Source organism: Gigantopelta aegis, chromosome 1, assembly GCF_016097555.1.
Source record: "Gigantopelta aegis isolate Gae_Host chromosome 1, Gae_host_genome, whole genome shotgun sequence".
NCBI classification, from domain to species: Eukaryota; Metazoa; Mollusca; class Gastropoda; order Neomphalida; family Peltospiridae; genus Gigantopelta; species Gigantopelta aegis.
The window spans coordinates 747,650-772,708 of record NC_054699.1 but is presented as its reverse complement, the minus strand read 5'-3'; the positions used below and the strand labels follow the sequence as shown (position 1 = coordinate 772,708).

Genomic DNA, 25,059 nt, shown 5'->3' with positions numbered 1-25,059 from the left:
AACAATGTCTGACTGTATACGACTGTCACGTTCACCAGAACTGACAATAGAAATCTCACTAATTTTACCGTTATTAGCTATTCAATATGTTTTCTTTACATACACATGAAAACAAACCCAAACAAATCTAAACTGTACAAATAATAACAGTTAACAATTTCCACAACAATCGATTAATGATTTTATAACTGATCACATCGGCAGAGACCAACCAATCAATTTCTCATTAGAACTAGAGGAAGTTATGTGTGAGTTATGCACTGAGCTGTCTAAAACTTCCGTGAGTTACTCACTGAACCATCTTAAAGGCATCTGAAAGTGCAATTTACTCACTGAGCTGAGTGAAAAGTTAGTGTGAGCTACTCACCGACCCATCAGAAGCACTAGCTCCTACTTTGTCTCCCCTGTGATTCCAGCAAACCTCAAAGATTCCCCCTGTGCCTCTGTAACTGTGAACCAATGAACCAGACTGGAACAGAACGACAAACAATGTCTTTACACATGTAACAATAACTCTCAACAAACAATGTCTTTACACATGTCCAGTGTGGACGTCTGTCACTGGGTCCAGTGTGGACGCCTGTCACTGGGTCCAGTGTGGACGCCTGTCACTGGGTCCAGTGTGGACGCCTGTCACTGGGTCCAGTGTGGACGCCTGTCACTGGGTCCAGTGTGGACGCCTGTCACTCGGTCCACTGTGGACGCCTGTCACTGGGTCCAGTGTGGACGCCTGTCACTGGGTCCAGTGTGGACGCCTGTCACTGGGTCCAGTGTGGACGCCTGTCACTCGGTCCACTGTGGACACCTGTCACTGGGTCCAGTGTGGACGCCTGTCACTGGGTCCAGTGTGGACGCCTGTCTCTCGGTCCAGTGTGGACGCCTGTCACTGGGTCCAGTGTGGACGCCTGTCACTGGGTCCAGTGTGGACGCCTGTCACTGGGTCCAGTGTGGACGCCTGTCTCTCTGTCCAGTGTGGACGCCTGTCTCTCTGTCCAGTGTGGACGCCTGTCACTGGGTCCAGTGTGGACGCCTGTCACTCGGTCCAGTGTTGACGCCTGTCTCTCTGTCCAGTGTGGACGCCTGTCACTGGGTCCAGTGTGGACGCCTGTCTCTCTGTCCAGTGTGGACGCCTGTCACTGGGTCCAGTGTGGACGCCTGTCACTCGGTCCAGTGTTGACGCCTGTCTCTCTGTCCAGTGTGGACGCCTGTCACTGGGTCCAGTGTGGACGCCTGTCTCTCTGTCCAGTGTGGACGCCTGTCACTGGGTCCAGTGTGGACGCCTGTCTCTCTGTCCAGTGTGGACGCCTGTCACTGGGTCCAGTGTGGACGCCTGTCTCTCTGTCCAGTGTGGACGCCTGTCACTGGGTCCAGTGTGGACGCCTGTCACTGGGTCCAGTGTGGACGCCTGTCTCTCTGTCCAGTGTGGACGTCTGTCACTGGGTCCAGTGTGGATGCCTGTCACTCGGTCCAGTGTGGACGTCTGTCACTGGGTCCAGTGTGGACGTCTGTCACTGGGTCCAGTGTGGATATAATATTGGTGTTTGGGTACTGAGCTTGGCCATGTGGTTACGGTTGCATAATGGACTAAAATAGCAACCCCGATTTAGAATGTATGCGCAGTATCAGCCAAAACCATATTGTAAGTTTTCAACTATGAATATGAATTTTTATTTTTTTTGACAAACAATGGAAAAGCTGGAAATACTGTACAGATGACAAAAAATCGGAAATTGTAGATAAATGCAGAAAACTTTGATGTCTATATGTGACTGTGTGGTACTCACATGTACATTCCATATATGGACACACTTGTCGAAGGAGCCGCTGGCAAGGTACTTGCCGTCGGGGCTGAAGGCGACGCTGTAGACCGGCTCTTGGTGTTTGGTCAGCGTGTGGAGACAGGTTCCGCGGTCCACCTCCCACAGCCGCACCGTTGAGTCAAACGAAGCACTGCAACACACAAACCAAGTTAGTCAACCCCACCTCTAGGTACATGAAGCACTGCAACATACAAACCAAGTTAGTCAACACCGCCTCTAGGTACATGAAGCACTGCAACACACAAACCAAGTTAGTCAACACCGCCACTCGGTACATGAAGCACTGCAACACACAAACCAAGTTAGTCAACACCACCACTAGGTACATTAAGCACTGCAACACACAAACCAAGTTAGTCAACCCCACCTCTAGGTACATGAAGCACTGCAACACACAAACCAAGTTAGTCAACACCGCCACTCGGTACATGAAGCACTGCAACACACAAACCAAGTTAGTCAACACCACCACTAGGTACATGAAGCACTGCAACACACAAACCAAATTAGTCAACCCCACCACTAGCTACATGAAGCACTAAAACACACACAAAATTTGCCAATCTAAATATATATTTGCCAGTAACATATTTTCATTTCAGTCAAAAGATTATATTTTTAATCTCGTTCTTTATGATAATATAGTATATGCTAAAATGTACTTATTATTCAGTTTACGTCTTGTAATCTAATAATGAAATGCTGCTGATGACTAGGGCTGGCTGTAAAGTGGTAAAGCACTTGTATGATGTGCAGTCAGTCTAGGGTCGATCCCCGTTGATGGGCTCATTGAAGTCAGTGCATCACGAGTGGTATATCACAAAAGAGACAATTTTACTTTTTGTATGCATCAGAGAATGATATAAATTGTATGTTTCTCTGTAATTTGAAAGAATCAAGTGAATTTTGATCCAATATATATGTTCCCAAAAAGATTCACCAGACTAAGACATACACTATACATATATTTTTGCACCAAAAGTGTGAAATGTAAGTACCGGTACATAATGTTTACATATTTAATAGCCTAACAACTTATATCATTCAGTATCTGAGCTTTCGAGATACGTGTGCAAAATGCTGGAATAAATCATGTACAGGGCCTCGTTCCACGAAGCGATCTTAGCCCTACTATTGTCGTAAATACCTATCATCGAGACCTTAAGTTACTATTAATATTTACAATAGGTCACAAAGTGATCTTAGCCCTACTACTGTCGTAAATACCTACCATCGAGACCGTAAGTTACTATTAATATTTACAATAGGTCACGAAGCGATCTTAGCCCTACTATTGTCGTAAATACCTACCATCGAGACCGTAAGTTACTATTAATATTTACAATAGGTCACGAAGCGATCTTAGCCCTACTATTGTCGTAAATACCTACCATCGAGACTTTAAGTTACTATTAATATTTACAATAGGTCACAAAGTGATCTTAGCCCTACTACTGTCGTAAATACCTACCATCGAGACCGTAAGTTACTATTAATATTTACAATAGGTCACGAAGCGATCTTAGCCCTACTATTGTCGTAAATACCTACCATCGAGACCTTAAGTTACTATTAATATTTACAATAGGTCACGAAGCGATCTTAGCCCTACTATTGTCGTAAATACCTACCATCGAGACCGTAAGTTACTATTAATATTTACAATAGGTCACGAAGCGATCTTAGCCCTACTATTGTCGTAAATACCTACCATCGAGACCTTAAGTTTTTTCTACAATCGTCAGCCCGTTCCACGACGCGGAGTAACTTACTATCGCCGTAAGTTACAGTGAAAATTTACAATTGGTACGAGGCAGTTGTAAGCCACTAACGTAGATGTCAAATGGCAGTTAGATGATGATTTGATAATTTTCTAAGAAGGATACTAACTCTTTGTGTAACAATGGATCTAATATATACCAAATACCTTTTATGAAACTCTGTGATCGATGAAAAACAGTCTAGGCCTAACGACCTTCACACGAAAATAAGAGATAACTCATGTCTTATGCATTCGGCAATTATCGCTTACCGAATAAATTGACAAAGTTACTTCATGGTTGTCCTATACCAATGAATACATCCAACATGTTCCGAAAAGTCTGTACACAATTTATTATTTAACTAATTTGCACTTCTTTGCAAAGAATCTATTAATAATTAAAGGGGCACTTACGACTACCATAAGGTTGCTTCATGGAACGGCTGTAAAGTTTACGGTGCCAGTTGTAAAACTCACCTTAAATCACTACAATTAACCTTAGCTACAATTCGTTCGTGGAACGGCTGTAAAGTTTACGGTGCCAGTTGTAAAACTCACCTTAAATCACTACAATTAACCTTAGCTACAATTAGTTCGTGGAACGGCTGTAAAGTTTACGGTGCCAGTTGTAAAACTCACCTTAAATCACTACAATTAACCTTAGCTACAATTCGTTCGTGGAACGGCTGTAAAGTTTACGGTGCCAGTTGTAAAACTCACCTTAAATCACTACAATTAACCTTAGCTACAATTCGTTCGTGGAACGGCTGTAAAGTTTACGGTGCCAGTTGTAAAACTCACCTTAAATCACTACAATTAACCTTAGCTACAATTCGTTCGTGGAACGGCTGTAAAGTTTACGGTGCCAGTTGTAAAACTCACCTTAAATCACTACAATTTACCTTAGCTACAATTCGTTCGTGGAACGGCTGTAAAGTTTACGGTGCCAGTTGTAAAACTCACCTTAAATCACTACAATTGACCTTAGCTACAATTCGTTCGTGGAACGGCTGTAAAGTTTACGGTGCCAGTTGTAAAACTCACCTTAAATCACTACAATTGACCTTAGCTACAATTTGTTCGTGGAGCGGCTGTAAAGTTTACGGTGCCAGTTGTAAAACTCACCTTAAATCACTACAATTGACCTTAGCTACAATTCGTCCGTGGAACGGCTGTATAAAGTTTACGGTGCCAGTTGTAAAACTCACCTTAAATCACTACAATTGACCTTAGCTACAATTCGTTCGTGGAACGGCTGTAAAGTTTACGGTGCCAGTTGTAAAACTCACATTAAATCACTACAATTAACCTTAGCTACAATTCGTTCGTGGAACGGCTGTAAAGTTTACGGTGCCAGTTGTAAAACTCACCTTAAATCACTACAATTGACCTTAGCTACAATTCGTCCGTGGAACGGCTGTATAAAGTTTACGGTGCCAGTTGTAAAACTCACCTTAAATCACTACAATTGACCTTAGCTACAATTCGTTCGTGGAACGGCTGTAAAGTTTACGGTGCCAGTTGTAAAACTCACCGTAAATCACTACAATTGACCTTAGCTACAATTCGTTCGTGGAACGGGGCCCAGAACAGGACCCAGTGCCCTTTTGTTTTTATTACAATTTTTATTCAAAATAATTTGAAAATGACAAAAGAAGTTTATAAATGTCCAATTATGGAGACGTTCAACAATTACATAATGTAAGATCTGACTTTTTTTGTAACCCTGCCTGCGTTATGTTTTGTAATGATGACAATAATCACCCCTCTAAAGTTCTTCAACAATTGTCTCCCACACACTTCCTTCTTTTCCTGTCACTGGCATTAGATTTTGTTCTTATTTTGGTTATCTTTTTTCTTTTCTGCTTCATATAAAGATAAAACTCAATAGTCCCACCAGAGACTGTGCTACCCCCTCCAGATATTGTTCCAATGCAACAGGCCTGGGGAAAAAACCTTTTCCAGTTTTACGCCAGTTTCGATGTTTGTATTTCTGTGCAAGGGGCGGAGGGATGTATCGTGTTAGTATTGTATCAGTAGATATAGCACAAATGAATTATAATTTTGCCACTTAATATGTTTGAAATATAATCTGTAAAGGTAGAAAGTTTTAACTAATAATGATTATATATAAGTGAGAAATAATATGTATTCCTCACCAATACTTCGTGGAAATGAACTCAACCATGTGACCTAGATTTATTAACTGGTATGACAAAACATAACTAATAAAAAGTAAAACTTGTAGTCGATAGTAATCAAACATTTAGTATCAACAATGCAACATGTCTTAAAAAATATTTCATTTTATTTAATAGCGTTTTCTAGCTTTACGACAAGCAGCTGGCAATACACTGCTGAATAGTAGACTGGCCACATGGACATGAAATATTGCTTATTCACACCACGAGGCAGATCAACTAAACAAAACTGGTTGAACACGTTTGGTTCTAAAAATCGAGATGTGAAAAAATCTTTCACAAATTTTTTTTCACAATTGGCGACTTTGGCGAACGACAGCGCGAGCCCTGCCACCACTAGGTACATTCACTAATCACTGGCTATTGAACTAAGCACTGCAACACACAAACCAAGTTGGTCAACACCGCCATTAGGTACATGAAGCACTACAACACACAAACCAAGTTAGTCAACACCGCCACTAGGTACATTCATTAATCACTGGCTATTGAACGAAGTGCTGCAACACACAAACCAAGTTGGTCAACACCGCCACTAGGTACATGAAGCACTGCAACACACAAACCAAGTTAGTCAACACCACCACTAGGTACATAAAGCACTGCAACACACAAACCTAAGTTAGTCAACACCACCACTAGGTACATCCATTAATCACTGGCTATTGAACAAAGTGCTGCAACACACAAAGCAAATTAGTCCACACCACCACTAGGTACATCCATTAATCACTGGCTATTGAACAAGCGCTGCAACACACAAACCAAATTATTCCACACCACCACTAGGTGCTGCAACACACAAACCCAAGTTAGTCAACACCACCACTAGGTACATCCATTAATCACTGGTTATTGAACAAGCACTGCAACACACAAACCAAATTAGTCAACACTACCACTAGGTGCTGCAACACACAAACCCAAGTTAGTCAACACCACCACTAGGTACATTCATTAATCACTGGCTATTGAATGAAGTTCTGTAACACAAAAACCAAGTTAGTCAACACCGCCACTAGGTACATAAAGCACTGCAACACACAAACACCACCACTAGGTACATTCATTAATCACTGGCTATTGAACGAAGTGCTGAAACACACAAACCAAATTAGTCAACACTAGGTACATTCACTAATCATTGGCTATTGGATGTCAAAATATTTGATAAAACCCATATACTGCACACGTTTATAACGCATAATGATGTTTACAAAATAATATACTAAATATTACATGTTACATGATGAAGAAAATAAATGTTACAGTCTTGTTTTGTTGAACAACCCCACTAAAGCACATTGATGTATTACTCATAGGGTACTGGATGTCAATAAATGTTACAGTCTTGTTTTGTTGAACAACCCCACTAAAGCACATTGATGTATTACTCATAGGGTACTGGATGTCAATAAATGTTACAGTCTTGTTTTGTTGAACAACCCCACTAAAGCACATTGATGTATTACTCATAGGGTACTGGATGTCAATAAATGTTACAGTCTTGTTTTGTTGAACAACCCCACTAAAGCACATTGATGTATTACTCATAGGGTACTGGATGTCAATAAATGTTACAGTCTTGTTTTGTTGAACAACCCCACTAAAGCACATTGATGTATTACTCATAGGGTACTGGATGTCAATAAATGTTACAGTCTTGTTTTGTTGAACAACCCCACTAAAGCACATTGATGTATTACTCATAGGGTACTGGATGTCAATAAATGTTACAGTCTTGTTTTGTTGAACAACCCCACTAAAGCACATTGATGTATTACTCATAGGGTACTGGATGTCAATAAATGTTACAGTCTTGTTTTGTTTAACAACCCCACTAAAGCACATTGATGTATTACTCATAGGGTACTGGATGTCAATAAATGTTACAGTCTTGTTTTGTTTAACAACCCCACTAAAGCACATTGATGTATTACTCATAGGGTACTGGATGTCAATAATAGGGTACTGGATGTCAATAATAGGGTACTGGATGTCAATAATTGGGTACTGGATGTCAATAATTGGGTACTGGATGTCAATAATAGGGTACTGGATGTCAATAATTGGGTACTGGATGTCAATAATAGGGTACTGGATGTCAATAATTGGGTACTGGATGTCAATAATAGGGTACTGGATGTCAATAATTGGATAATTGTGAGGAAACTCACTACCTTTTTAGCGGCAAGGGATCTTTTACATGCAATTTCTCACAGACAACACAGCACATACCACTGCCTTAGATATGCCAGTTGTGGGGCACTTGTTTGGACAGAAACAAACCAATGCGAAAATGGGTTCATCAATGGGGTTTGATCCTATGACAGAAGCACTCCATGACGATCTGCGGGCTGAGCTAGATCGCCAGGCAACATTGTCTTTTCAAAATCTTCATTAGCAATATTTCTATTCAGTTAAAAATTGATTGGCAACTACTGTTTAATGTTTTAAAACTGTGTTGCAATCTCCAAAACCTGTGTAGTGAAACGCGATGCAATACTAAAAAAAAATTTCTCTGATCGCACTCCGAAATGTTATTATCAAATCTAATAGCCAGTGGTCACTACAGATCAGATATAATTATCAAATCTAATAGCCAATGGTCACTACAGATCAGGTGTTATCAAATCTAATAGCCAGTGGTCACTACAGATCAGATGTAATTATCAAATCTAATAGCCAATGGTCACTACAGATCAGGTGTTATCAAATCTAATGGCAAGTGGTCACTACAGATCAGATGTTATTATCAAATCTAATAGCCAGTGGTCACTACAGATCAGATGTTATTATCAAATCTAATAGCCAGTGGTCACTACAGATGAATAGAGCCACCGAAAATCTGCGACAGCAGAAAAACACAGAAAACCGTCCTTTTTTTCGGTTATTTTTACAAAATGTTTTTCAAACTCGTACTTTTGTCAATAAACAGACCTTTTGACTTCTTATTCATTGAAATAACCTTGTGCTTTCTTACTTGATTGGTAACTGACAATAACTTAAAATATATTGAACACAATGGCACGTAGCGCATCATAAGGTTCAGTCACTTTCGGTTTCCGATAATAACGGTATTACCGAGATGTAACCTTAAACCATTAACAGTTATTTAGCCCATTATTGTGTATCTGTAGTAAATTAAATGTTGTTTCCGATAATAACGGTATTACCGAGATGTAACCTTAAACCATTAACAGTTATTTAGCCCATTATTGTGTATCTGTAGTAAATTAAATGTTGTTTCCGATAATAACGGTATTACCGAGATGTAACCTTAAACCATTAACAGTTATTTAGCCCATTATTGTGTATCTGTAGTAAATTAAATGTTGTTTCCAATAATAACGGTATTACCGAGATGTAACCTTAAACCATTAACCATTATTTAGCCCATTATTGTGTATCTGTAGTAAATTAAATGTTGTTTCCGATAATAACGGTATTACCGAGATGTAACCTTAAACCATTAACAGTTATTTAGCCCATTATTGTGTATCTGTAGTAAATTAAATGTTGTTTCCGATAATAACGGTATTACCGAGATGTAACCTTAAACCATTAACAGTTATTTAGCCCATTATTGTGTATCTGTAGTAAATTAAATGTTGTTTCCGATAATAACGGTATTACCGAGATGTAACCTTAAACCATTAACAGTTATTTAGCCCATTATTGTGTATCTGTAGTAAATTAAATGTTGTTTCCGATAATAACGGTATTACCGAGATGTAACCTTAAACCATTAACAGTTATTTAGCCCATTATTGTGTATCTGTAGTAAATTAAATGTTGTTTCCGATAATAACGGTATTACCGAGATGTAACCTTAAACCATTAACAGTTATTTAGCCCATTATTGTGTATCTGTAGTAAATTAAATGTTGTTTCCGATAATAACGGTATTAACCGAGATGTAACCTTAAACCGTTAATCGTTATTTAGCCCATTATTGTGTATCTGTAGTAAATTAAATGTTGTTTTTATTTTTAAATATTCCCGAAATAAATCATTCTGATTCACTGCAGTATCAAAGATTTTTTTTAACAACAATTTCATTCAATAATTGTATCTTAACTTTACTAATATTTAAATTGTTGTTGAAACAGACTTAACCCAGACTGGCATCATTGATTGACAGATGCCAGTATGTATTACAGTATATACTGTAATACAATGCAATATATTATTTATTGTTTATTTGTTTACATGCAATCAAATACTAGACTGTTATTTAGTATAGTCTGAGTCCGCACTTGAATATATGTCACAGAAATTGCCGTTTTGACAACAGTTTGTACGCAGATGATGGGTTCATTGCAAAATTACCGGTTTCTTACCGCATGGAAAATCTCGGAAATTGTTATTATCGCATGGAAAATCAAGGAAATTGCCATTTTTCACAAACGCGGGAAATCGCGGAATCGGCAAATTTCCAACACGGAATTTGCCTCTGTCAAACACGGATTTTCGGTGGCTGTAGATGAATATGTGGTTGTTACCTTGCTAAAATTAACGGAGAGTTGGGATTGTTTGTGCCGGGCCCTGTAGGACTCCACTTGATCGTGTAGATTTCTTTATTATGAGCTTGAAGATCATACACACACGTATCTTGTTTCATACTCCAGATCTGAAACAAAGCAAACAACAAAACAGTGTAAAACACACAACAAACATCTGCAGTGATTCACTTTACCTAGTGTTTTCATAAAGAAATATATTTAAAATAACAGGAATTTCATGGAACTAACTAAATTAAATATTTAAACTATGTTGGAACTAAATGTAGAAGTTGATCGTGTCACCACAAAAGTGATACTTGTATCTCGTGTTTTGACTTCATCATAGCGAGTAGAAAATGTAATCAATTCTTATCAAGACAGACATGATTTTTGTCAGCTTAACCTTCTGACACCTGCAGGCGAGATACTGCATACAGTGCATTCCCCAATTCATATTTCCCGCCGTTTTGCACACGACACTTGCCGGAACTGAAATTTAATAATAATAATAAAAAAAATATTTTACAAGATAGTGACTTTTGGGTTTTTTCAATGGAAAATTCTTTGGAATTTAGACTTCAAAAAATGATTTTCGAACAGGTATTTTCAGTTTACAACAATAGCGGCATGTTGCGGTCATTTTCAGAGATCGATAGCTGATTGTGACAGCTAATTTGATAATAAATTTGACCGTTTTACCAACAACAAAAATCACCAAATATAGGGATATGAATAGTAGTTCTTTTTTTCTTCTTTTTTGTTTTGGTCAGAAAACCACTGTTATCGGGAATAATAGGACATAAATACTGGATAGCTGGCCACAAATGCCCGTAGGTAAATGAGACTGTTTTGAGTTTTTTGCCTAATTTTAATCAATATTAACTGATCTAAAATATCATAAACATTTTGAAAAACCCACAAAAATATTACTTACCGATTCAAATATGAACTTTATTTCATGTTTTTATAAAACATTTAGATGAATATATGTGAGTAAAAATTATGAACTTGTACCCACTCAATGTGTTTTTTGTCAAAAATTAATCCAGTAGTGGAAAGGTCAAATGAATAGAAAGTGGTGAAAAACATAAATTGACAGACTTCAATATACTGACACCAAATTGTATTTAACTAACTGAAATTTTAAAGAATTATTATAAAAACAGAAATAATAATAAAAATTTAAAAAATAATAAGCTTGTAGATTAAATTTATCACTAACTATGTATAACACTCAAACTATACATCTAGAACATACATTTTGCTCTTTAAGAAAGAGTTACTTCCCTTGTATTAGTTTTCAGCAGTCTTGAATGAAAGAATACAGGAACATTATTATTTACATAAAATAAATTTTTGATACTATATTTTATAACATGTTACATGAACACTGAATATCAGAGTAGACACTTGTTTCAGATTTTATAACATGTTACATGAACACTGAATATCAGACTAGACACTTGTTTCAGATTTTATAACATGTTACATGAACACTGAATATCAGAGTAGACACTTGTTTCAGATTTTATAACATGTTACATGAACACTGAATATCAGAGTAGACACTTGTTTCAGATTTTATAACATGTTACATGAACACTGAATATCAGACTAGACACTTGTTTCAGATTTTATAACATGTTACATGAACACTGAATATCAGAGTAGACACTTGTTTCAGATTTTATAACATGTTACATGAACACTGAATATCAGACTAGACACTTGTTTCAGATTTTATAACATGTTACATGAACACTGAATATCAGAGTAGACACTTGTTTCAGATTTTATAACATGTTACATGAACACTGAATATCAGACTAGACACTTGTTTCAGATTTTATAACATGTTACATGAACACTGAATATCAGAGTAGACACTTGTTTCAGATTTTATAACATGTTACATGAACACTGAATATCAGACTAGACACTTGTTTCAGATTTTATAACATGTTACATGAACACTGAATATCAGAGTAGACACTTGTTTCAGATTTTATAAGAATGTTATTACAGGAATATAAATGGATTCACGTCTTTCATTTACGGGATTCAACTTTTCACAATAGGTCATTTTGAGAAATCTTTATTTCTGCACAAACGGTAACAAGAAGCACATTTAATGGGTAGTGTAACAGATGTAACAGATATGTGACAGACATGTGACAGACATGTAACAGATGTAACAGACATGTAACAGATGTAACAGACGTAACAGATATGTAGCAGATGTAACAGATATGTAACAGACATGTAACAGATGTGTAACAGATGTAACAGATATGTAACAGATGTAACCGATATGTAACCGATGTAACAGACATGAAACAGATGTAACCGATATATAACAGATAACTTGAAGACTTTATACACACTACTGACCGGCCTCAGTGGAGTCGTCGTTAGGCCATCGGTCTACAGGCTGGTAGTTACTGGGTTCGGATCCCAGTTGAGGCATGGGTTTTTTAATCCAGATACCGACTCCAAACCATAAGCGAGTGTTCCACAAGGCTCATTGGGTAGGTGTAAACCACTTGCTCCAACCAGTGATCCATAACTGGTTCAACAAAGGCCATGGTTTGTGCTATCCTGCCTGTGGGAAGCACAAATAAAAGATCCCTTGCTGCCTGTTGTAAAAGAGTTGCCTATGTAGCGACTGCGGGTTTCCTGTAAACAGTGTCAGAATGACCATATGTTTGACGTCCAATAGCCGATGATAAGATAAAAATCAATGTGCTTTAGTGGCATCGTTAAATAAAACAAACTTTACTTTACTTTTTATACAGACTACAGTACTGTGTAATACCAACTGATACTCACTTTTAATGTCATGTCATCAGAACAGGAGGCCAACAACTGGCCTTGGGGATCCCATTTAATGGCATTAACTTCATTCTGAAAATAGACACGTACAATTACTGACCACTCAAGACATGGATGACCATGCTGGAAGACTGTTAAATGCTTCACTGGTTACAAGGGCTTGTCTATAATTCCATGCCATTCCTTTGTTATTGGACAAACATGGCAAAAATATGGATATATCCTGAAAGAGATGGTGTTGAGTTAGATGGCACTGTTAAAGGTTATCTTTACAATAAAATAAAGTCAAAACAAGAATTTTAAAAATGTTTTACCAAGTTGTAGGCAAATATCAGGAGATGACACTATGCATGTTTTCATTTCCAATAAAGGCTATTTCAGTCTTGTTTTAATAATTACTGATAATCCTACATTAAAAGTGCTTTTTAGCTAAAATCAGTTTAGTTCTGAAGATTATGGAGGTACATTTTGTTCTCTTTAACACAAATTGGAGGTGCACACACTACATCTGAAAATACTGCAACTACTGTCCAACTGAAAGAACCATGATGTACCACTGATGAACCGGTATGATGTTGTAACAAATCTACTTCATATCTGGCCTGTTATGGATTTACTATGGAGGCTTTGTTTTTGTCTGCACCATCAGAAATACCACTCAATAGTCAGCACAGTCTGTCTGTCCAGACTCAGTACGGCTACCAAGTTGTCATCATCGGTGCTGGAACAACCAACTACTGTAACTCATCCCAGCCAATTATCAGACCCCCAAACAACAAAACCCATACTGGAATTATCTCACCGTGATGAAGACATTTGCATAAACTAATACTAACATAATGTATGGATAAAACAATGAATCATAACCATAAACCCAACCATGTGAGCAAACACTTGAACTCGACTGTGTACAGAGGTACTGAATTAGCTAAATGTGATACAATCATAACCATAAACCCAACCATGTGAGCAAACACTTCAACTCAACTGTGTACAGAGGTACTGAATTAGCTAAATGTGATACAATCATAACCATAAACCCAACCATGTGAGCAAACACTTGAACTGGACTGTGTACAGAGGTACTGAATTAGCTAAATGTGATACAATCATAACTATAAACCCAACCATGTGAGCAAACACTTGAACTGGACTGTGTACAGAGGTACTGAATTAGCTAAATGTGATACAATCATAACTATAAACCCAATCATGTGAGCAAACACTTCAACTGGACTGTGTACAGAGGTACTGAATTAGCTAAATGTGATACAATCATAACTATAAACCCAACCATGTGACCAAACACTTGAACTCGACTGTGTACAGAGGTACTGAATTAGCTAAATGTGATACAATCATAAACATAAACCCAACCATGTGAGCAAACACTTGAACTGGACTGTGTACAGAGGTACTGAATTAGCTAAATGTGATACAATCATAACCATAAACCCAACCATGTGAGCAAACACTTCAACTGGACTGTGTACAGAGGTACTGAATTAGCTAAATGTGATACAATCATAACCATAAACCCAACCATGTGAGCAAACACTTGAACTGGACTGTGTACAGAGGTACTGAATTAGCTAAATGTGATACAATCATAACCATAAACCCAACCATGTGAGCAAACACTTGAACTGGACTGTACAGAGGTACTGAATTAGCTAAATGTGATACAATCATAACCATAAACCCAACCATGTGAGCAAACACTTGAACTGGACTGTGTACAGAGGTACTGAATTAGCTAAATGTGATACAAGCATAACCATAAACCCAACCATGTGAGCAAACACTTCAACTGGACTGTGTACAGAGGTACTGAATTAGCTAAATGTGATACAATCATAACCATAAACCCAACCATGTGACCAAACACTTGAACTTGACTGTGTACAGAGGTACTGAATTAGCTAAATGTGATACAATCATAACCATAAACCCAACCATGTGACCAAACACTTGAACTCGACTGTGTACAGAGGTACTGAATTAGCTAAATGTGATACAATCATAACCATAAACCCAACCATGTGAGCAAACACTTGAACTGGACTGTGTACAGAGGTACTGAATTAGCTAAATGTGATACAATCATAACCATAAACCCAACCATGTGAGCAAACACTTCAACTGGACTGTGTACAGAGGTACTGAATTAGCTAAATGTGATACAATCATAACAATAAACCCAACCATGTGAGCAAACACTTCAACTGGACTGTGTACAGAGGTACTGAATTAGCTAAATGTGATACAATCATAACCATAAACCCAACCATGTGACCATACACTTCAACTGGACTGTGTACAGAGGTACTGAATTAGCTAAATGTGATACAATCATAACCATAAACCCAACCATGTGACCATACACTTGAACTGGACTGTGTACAGAGGTACTGAATTAGCTAAATGTGATACAATCATAACCATAAACCCAACCATGTGAGCAAACACTTGAACTGGACTGTGTACAGAGGTACTGAACTAGCTAAATGTGATACAATCATAACCATAAACCCAACCATGTGAGCAAACACTTGAACTGGACTGTGTACAGAGGTACTGAATTAGCTAAATGTGATACAATCATAACCATAAACCCAACCATGTGACCATACACTTCAACTGGACTGTGTACAGAGGTACTGAATTAGCTAAATGTGATACAATCATAACCATAAACCCAACCATGTGACCATACACTTCAACTGGACTGTGTACAGAGGTACTGAATTAGCTAAATGTGATACAATCATAACCATAAACCCAACCATGTGAGCAAACACTTCAACTGGACTGTGTACAGAGGTACTGAATTAGCTAAATGTGATACAATCATAACCATAAACCCAACCATGTGAGCAAACACTTGAACTGGACTGTGTACAGAGGTACTGAATTAGCTAAATGTGATACAATCATAACTATAAACCCAATCATGTGAGCAAACACTTGAACTGGACTGTGTACAGAGGTACTGAATTAGCTAAATGTGATACAATCATAACCATAAACCCAACCATGTGACCATACACTTCAACTGGACTGTGTACAGAGGTACTGAATTAGCTAAATGTGATACAATCATAACTATAAACCCAACCATGTGAGCAAACACTTCAACTGGACTGTGTACAGAGGTACTGAATTAGCTAAATGTGATACAATCATAACCATAAACCCAACCATGTGACCATACACTTCAACTGGACTGTGTACAGAGGTACTGAATTAGCTAAATGTGATACAATCATAACCATAAACCCAACCATGTGAGCAAACACTTGAACTGGACTGCACAGAGGTACTGAATTAGCTAAATGTGATACAATCATAACCATAAACCCAACCATGTGAGCAAACACTTGAACTAGACTGTGTACAGAGGTACTGAATTAGCTAAATGTGATACAATCATAACCATAAACCCAACCATGTGACCAAACACTTCAACTGGACTGTGTACAGAGGTACTGAATTAGCTAAATGTGATACAATCATAACCATAAACCCAACCATGTGAGCAAACACTTGAACTGGACTGTGTACAGAGGTACTGAATTAGCTAAATGTGATACAATCATAACTATAAACCCAACCATGTGAGCAAACACTTGAACTGGACTGTGTACAGAGGTACTGAATTAGCTAAATGTGATACAATCATAACCATAAACCCAACCATGTGAGCAAACACTTGAACTGGACTGCGTACAGAGGTACTGAATTAGCTAAATGTGATACAATCATAACCAAAAACCCAACCATGTGAGCAAACACTTGAACTGGACTGTGTACAGAGGTACTGAATTAGCTAAATGTGATACAATCATAACCATAAACCCAACCATGTGAGCAAACACTTGAACTGGACTGTGTACAGAGGTACTGAATTAGCTAAATGTGATACAATCATAACCATAAACCCAACCATGTGACCATACACTTGAACTGGACTGTGTACAGAGGTACTGAATTAGCTAAATGTGATACAATCATAACTATAAACCCAACCATGTGAGCAAACACTTCAACTGGACTGTGTACAGAGGTACTGAATTAGCTAAATGTGATACAATCATAACCATAAACCCAACCATGTGAGCAAACACTTCAACTGGACTGTGTACAGAGGTACTGAATTAGCTAAATGTGATACAATCATAACTATAAACCCAATCATGTGAGCAAACACTTGAACTGGACTGTGTACAGAGGTACTGAATTAGCTAAATGTGATACAATCATAACCATAAACCCAACCATGTGAGCAAACACTTCAACTGGACTGTGTACAGAGGTACTGAATTAGCTAAATGTGATACAATCATAACAATAAACCCAACCATGTGAGCAAACACTTGAACTGGACTGTGTACAGAGGTACTGAATTAGCTAAATGTGATACAATCATAACCATAAACCCAACCATGTGAGCAAACACTTGAACTGGACTGTGTACAGAGGTACTGAATTAGCTAAATGTGGTACAATCATAACCATAAACCCAACCATGTGAGCAAACACTTGAACTGGACTGTGTACAGAGGTACTGAATTAGCTAAATGTGATACAAGCATAACCATAAACCCAACCATGTGAGCAAACACTTCAACTGGACTGTGTACAGAGGTACTGAATTAGCTAAATGTGATACAAGCATAACCATAAACCCAACCATGTGAGCAAACACTTCAACTGGACTGTGTACAGAGGTACTGAATTAGCTAAATGTGATACAAGCATAACTATAAACCCAACCATGTGAGCAAACACTTCAACTGGACTGTGTACAGAGGTACTGAATTAGCTAAATGTGATACAATCATAACTATAAACCCAACCATGTGAGCAAACACTTCAACTGGACTGTGTACAGAGGTACTGAATTAGCTAAATGTGATACAATCATAACCATAAACCCAACCATGTGAGCAAACACTTCAACTGGACTGTGTACAGAGGTACTGAATTAGCTAAATGTGATACAATCCTAATGTTTACTCAAACTTTTGTTCAATTATCTCCCCTTGTCCACATTTTTATGTACACAGGTTACAGGAAGAATGTGTGTTCTCTGAACTAATCTATCTACCTACCTACCTCAAATTCACTACTGGCTTAAAATTTTACAAGCTAAAATTAATATACTGTCCCAAAAAATGTCACAGATTGATAAAAAATTATAATAACAATAAATCTTTTTTAAATAATAATAATAAATAAATAAATAAATAAAGTGAAATGAATTGAAATGAAAGGAAGTAAAAGAAACTAAATGTTTAAAGTACATGCTCCCCGCTGCTGAGACAGTCCAAAGACTAAGATGACTGGTTTACCGTATGGCCCTGGAATGTTTTCATGGGTCGGTCCGAACCCAGTCGGCACACGTGAATACACTGGTCAGTTGAACATGAAGCAAAACCTGTATTACTCTGCCAATCCACGTCCAGCGCAGGAGCTGCAACATTCAAAACAATTCAATATTTTTAGGTCATTCATATTCATAAGCACACAAAATTGTAACACATCTAAAATCTCAAATTATTATCATTTTTAATAACACTGCTTGAACACATGTAATAACTATGACATATAGTCTTAGAGAAGAAACCTGCTACATTTTTTTCATAAATAGCAAGTGATTTTTCATAAGCACCATTTTTGAGAGAGAACAGCACACAGTATATGATACCATGGCCTTCGGCATCAGTCGTAGGACACTGGTTGGGACAGGGCTTAAAGAAAACAACAGTCCGAGAATGGGTCCACCGACGTGGTTCAGTTCTACAAGCCTCTCTACCAACCAAGTCTGATTCTCACCCACAAGCAGTAGAATCATTGAAAGGTTCAGTTCTACAAGCCTCTCCACCAACCAAGTCTGATTCTCACCCACAAGCAGTAGAATCATTGAAAGGTTCAGTTCTACAAGCCTCTCAACCAACCAAGTCTGATTCTCACCCACAAGCAGTAGAATCATTGAAAGGTTCAGTTCTACAAGCCTCTCCACCAACCAAGTCTGATTCTCACCCACAAGCAGTAGAATCACTGAAAGGTTCAGTTCTACAAGCCTCTCTACCAACCAAGTCTGATTCTCACCCACAAGCAGTAGAATCATTGAAAGGTTCAGTTCTACAAGCCTCTCTATCAACTAAGTCTGATTCTCACCCACAAGCAGTAGAATCATTGAAAGGTTCAGTTCTACAAGCCTCTCTACCAAACAAGTCTGATTCTCACCCACAAGCAGTAGAATCACTGAAAGGTTCAGTTCTACAAGCCTCTCCACCAACCAAGTCTGATGAAATTCTACAAGCCTCTCCACCAACCAAGTCTGATTCTCACCCACAAGCAGTAGAATCACTGAAAGGTTCAGTTCTACAAGCCTCTCTACCAACTAAGTCTGATTCTCACCCACAAGCAGTAGAATCACTGAAAGGTTCAGTTCTACAAGCCTCTCCACCAACCAAGTCTGATGAAATTCTACAAGCCTCTCCACCAACCAAGTCTGATTCTCACCCACAAGCAGTAGAATCACTGAAAGGTTCAGTTCTACAAGCCTCTCTACCAACCAAGTCTGATTCTCACCCACAAGCAGTAGAATCATTGAAAGGTTCAGTTCTACAAGCCTCTCTACCAACCAAGTCTGATTCTCACCCACAAGCAGTAGAATCATTGAAAGGTTCAGTTCTACAAGCCTCTCTACCAACCAAGTCTGATTCTCACCCACAAGCAGTAGAATCATTGAAAGGTTCAGTTCTACAAGCCTCTCCACCAACCAAGTCTGATTCTCACCCACAAGCAGTAGAATCACTGAAAGGTTCAGTTCTACAAGCCTCTCTACCAACCAAGTCTGATTCTCACCCACAAGCAGTAGAATCATTGAAAGGTTCAGTTCTACAAGCCTCTCTACCAACCAAGTCTGATTCTCACCCACAAGCAGTAGAATCATTGAAAGGTTCAGTTCTACAAGCCTCTCTACCAACTAAGTCTGATTCTCACCCACAAGCAGTAGAATCATTGAAAGGTTCAGTTCTACAAGCCTCTCTACCAAACAAGTCTGATTCTCACCCACAAGCAGTAGAATCATTGAAAGGTTCAGTTCTACAAGCCTCTCTACCAACTAAGGACAGGACAACAGGACACAAGCATCACAGATGCACAGAGAATAGTGAGGTGTAATATATGTCAGAAAGGTGTAATCACTTAAAGGGTAATATCACATTTCGAAAGAATGATGGATCATATTTGGCTTTTGACATTTGGTAATTTGAAAATCACAGGGATGACAAAAGCATGAGGTGGGCCAACCTGGAGTTGGAGAACATAGCTGAATGGATATACACTTCCCTCAATAAAGCACACATCAGGTGACCACTAATGAGATGACCACACATCAGAGAGAGAAAGGTTTGTTTTGTTTAAATGATACCACTATTAATCATTGGCTGTTGATGTCAAGTATTTGGTAATAATGAGGTGACCACACATCAGAGAGAGAAAGGTTTGTTTTGTTTAAATGATACCACTATTAATCATTGGCTGTTGATGTCAAGTATTTGGTAATAATGACATATAGTTTTATAGAGGAAATGTCCCACATTTTTCCATTAGAAGCAAGGAATCTTTTATATGCACTATACAACAGACAGGATAGCACATACCACAGCTTTTAATATACGAGTTATGGTGCACCGACTAGAGCAACTTACCAGAGTGAAATGCAAATTGTTGTGTGCTATTCCCTGAGCTAGCATCCCATATAATCGTTGTCTGCAAAGAGAAGAAGGGAATGTGTCTTTATTAAACAGCTAATTGGTCCTAATATAGGCTTTTAGCCTGTCGACCAATCCCACCAGTAAATGGAATAAAATATTGTTTAAACTAAACAGCTAATTGATCATAGTTTTTATTTTTATTTACTCCATAATTTTTTTAAGAATCTACATTGAATTTTGTAAATCATGAATATTAAAAAAATATTAAAGACCTTATAGAAAAAAAAAAGTACCCACATAACAAAATGTGACGTACACTCAACTTAAATTGCCTTTGACAGGTGAAATAATGATCATATCTCAAAAGACTGATTAAAATCAAACAAAGAGCATGTTGTTTTAATACAATAGGGCGGAATTAAATACCAAGGTGAATGGCATTTTAACCTTCAAGGCTGAACACACGTTACCTTATCTACACCAGCACTTAAAATATAGTTTCCTCGCTTATTCCACTTCAAAGCAAATATTGGCCCTTTATGCTGTCCTAGTGTGTTGACTAATCGACCTGGGAACAAAGAAAAAGCTATTTTTAACATGAATCAGAAAATATATGCAAGTCATTTCACACTTGAAAATTACATATATCAATCTTATATGCTGACTAAAAGGAAAGGACTATTTGTTTAAATACACCCTATACATTTAAAACTATGGCCATGTAATTTTAACAGTGGGCAATCGAAAAATCCAGCTGCCATCATACAGGCCACAACAAAACTACATAAAATAAAATAAGTACAGGCTACTCCAACAGAAAAAGCAGCAAGGGATTATTTATATGTAATTTCCCATAGACAGGACAGTACATACCATGGCCGTTGATGTTCAAGTCATTGGACACGGGATGGGACTGGGAAAACCGGAGTTCAACAAGGACAATTATCCTGTGACCCATCACAGCTCAGGTAAGCACTCTACCACTGAGCTACATCCCACCACTATATGAACGAACGAATGAATGACGACCTGACGGACAAATATGTATGGATGGACTGAATTAACAGATAGATTTGAGGATCAACAACAGATCACTGGATTTTAAAGTACGGATGGACAAATAATATTTAAAATAAACTCTACCCAATGAATGAATGAATATATAAATGAATCAATATGCATGTATGAAAGCACTGAATTAACAGATAGAAAGAAAGATGGAGAGATCCATGCACCGTGCACTATGGATGAATAAAGAACACTAGCCCATAATTAAAGTTGTTGTTATGTAGTACTGTGTCGAGCAAAGTGAATATTTCACAACACCTGCCCCACATTTTAAACGTAATGGTCAATAATCTCATTCGCTCTATATAATAACAGAATAAATATTACTAGTCCATAATTAAAGTTGTAGTTATGTAGTACTGTGTCGAGCAAAGTGAATATTTCACAACACCTGCCACACATTTTAAACGTAACAGTCAATAGTCTCATTTGCTCTATATAATAAGAGAAGAAACTTGCCATCACAAGATATGTGCATGATTGGACATACACATATCATAAAAGGCTAGGATAATGTTCAAGTTATAAAATAAATGGTTATTAAACAAATAAAATGTTCTAAATACGTCAAACTAAATAAATACTGGAGCTTCAGCATCTTAATTCAGTTAGCTTGACATTGAAGGAAAAAAGCCTTGAAAGTACATACAGACGCACATCTGATGCAGACAGTTCTGTAAATACAGTCCTTAACACCTGCGTAATTCAGTAGTGCGGACCTTAAATACACACCAGTAGGTGTAGCGTAAATATGTATCAGTGCCAGCAAGTACAGTTGGAATACTTACTCTAAGAAGATTAGTATTACATAGGCACATATTTAAGAGCACAAAAGCAAATCAATGAAAACAGTTGTACATGTTCTTCCCGACAGTTAACACTATAATATTTAAGGTACCCCATCACATCACCTCACCAAAAAATTACTAAATTTATGATCCACATGATATATTATTAAAAATGACTAAATATATGATCAACATGATATATTTTTAAAAATTAATAAATATATGATAAACATGATATATTATTAAAAATTACTAAATTTATGATCAGCAGGATATATTTTTAACTGAAATTGCAATGAGATAGAGGTCCATTCTTGTCCACAGTATGGTGGTGACATCGTACTGTGTTTTGGCACAGGGATATGTATATGTTAACATTATATCACTCATATTGTTAATATAAATCAACACAGTTGCAAAGATGATTTATGAAAGAAAAACCAAAATGTTGCTCAATTTTTTATGGGGAGTATATGTTAAAGTAGTTCAGGGAATTTACCAATGGCAATTGTGTTTCCTTCAACTGACAGCAATAAGTTTTATTACATACCCATTTAATCTTACTACAGTAATAAAGACCATTTTGACCATGCAACAATAAAAAGCTTTTATTGAACACATGTTTTTCAATACACACTACAAGATGGGTTACAACTCGACAGACGAGTTGCGTCGCATCGTATAATGTCATCTTGGCTTTGTGTGTCATCGTCTTCACACGTTTTTCAATACACGCTACAAGATGGGTTACAACTTGACAGACGAGTTGCGTCGCATCGTATAATGTCATCTTGGCTTTGTGTGTCATCGTCTTCACATGAAACGTGCTGCATTTTTTTACCAGAAAGAGATTCTATTAATATGCACTTTTTCAGACAGGATAGCATATACCAGTGTTCAACAATCAAGATAGATCCCACCCACCGTAGTGACAAGGCCCAATTGAAACAACTTACCGTCTGTACTCCATATTCTAGCATACCCATCATAAGACCCTGTCGCTAATAACGTCCCATCACACTGTCAACAGAAACAAATAAAACATGGATGACACATCACATTTTAGAAGATTATTTCAAATTAAATTTATTTCCCTATGTACAATCATTGTTAATTGTTAGATACTTTACAGGGGTGACAAACATAAATTATTTCGAACCATGTAGGTAATAAAAATAAATAAATGTATACTCAAAAAGATTGTAAAGTTTGTCTTGTTTAACTACACCACTAGAACACATGGATTCATTAATCATTGCCTAATGGATGTCAAACATTTGGTAATTTTGACAGCCTTCAGAGGAAACATGTTACATTTTTTCATTAACGGATCTTTTATATACACTTTATCAGTCAAGACAGCACATACCAACGACTTGCATATACCTATTATGGGGGAAAGCCTAATGGGTCCGCAGACGTGATTTGATCCTATGACTCAGTCACCCGAGGCAAGTGCTCTACCGATTAGACTAAATGCTGCCCACCTTCACTACAAGCAGGACAGCACATACGACACTCTTAGTTTAGATGATATGGGGGGGGGGGGGGGGGGGGGGTGTCAGCGTGTGGTAGGACTATTACTCACGTTCCAATCTAGTGAAGTAACATCTTTGTTACTCGGTACTTCAGTGCCCCCTCTCTGTATGCAGTGACGTAACACCAGCTGATTGGCACTGTTGCTGTTGTCGTTCATGTTCCAGATACGTGCCGTCGAATCGCCAGACCTGAACACAAGGAAAGCAACACTTTTGTTTATGAATGAATCAATGAATGTTTAAAGAAAATACCCCAACACAAAAATACACTTCGGCTATTGGGTGTCAGAAAAGATGTGACTTTTGTTTCAACATACACTCCAAAACATTGTCTAATAAACAGCTGTTAGGTGTCTGATGGTATGAAAATATGACACTTGACCAGAAGAGAACTAAGTGTAAAAAAAAAATGCAAGGCTTGAAATTAATTTTGTAAAATGGGACACAATCTCTGTTTTCATATTTGAATCTGGAAGCCAATGCTAGAAAAGTGAACAGCAGTTCTTGACCACCTGTATCGATATGAACTTTAACTTTATGTAAATTTAAACTAATAAAATTGTTTTAACATAAAATTTAATAATATAATTGGTCGTCTTAATGTCGAAATAGTTGGCACTAATTTCTTCCTATGTTCAAAGATGGAATTAGAAAGCAAAATCTGCATGTGAAATTTGATTACAAGAAAGAATATTGTTTATTTTGAGTGGCAACCGTCTCTTGTTCTCCGTGAAATTCAATTCTAGAAATGTATGGGTGGAATAAATGATGCAATTACTAACTGCTCAGTGGACTAATTGAATATAATTTAAAGA

At 37.6% G+C, this 25,059-nt stretch overlaps 1 protein-coding gene across 2 annotated transcripts in view; it reads right to left on the bottom strand.

Moving 5' to 3' along the window:
- Positions 1-25,059, bottom strand: part of LOC121368903 (F-box-like/WD repeat-containing protein TBL1XR1) — a 98,909-nt gene that overhangs the window by 5,867 nt on the left and 67,983 nt on the right. For both annotated transcript variants that reach the window (XM_041493670.1, XM_041493662.1), the window contains exons 6-14: positions 24,295-24,433; positions 23,663-23,726; positions 21,321-21,418; positions 20,845-20,905; positions 18,475-18,596; positions 13,118-13,192; positions 10,289-10,416; positions 1,785-1,950; positions 368-469 (exon numbers count right to left, since the gene is read on the bottom strand). In XM_041493670.1, the coding sequence (XP_041349604.1) occupies positions 368-469; positions 1,785-1,950; positions 10,289-10,416; positions 13,118-13,192; positions 18,475-18,596; positions 20,845-20,905; positions 21,321-21,418; positions 23,663-23,726; positions 24,295-24,433 (955 nt within the window). The remainder of the gene's footprint in view (positions 1-367; positions 470-1,784; positions 1,951-10,288; positions 10,417-13,117; positions 13,193-18,474; positions 18,597-20,844; positions 20,906-21,320; positions 21,419-23,662; positions 23,727-24,294; positions 24,434-25,059) is intronic.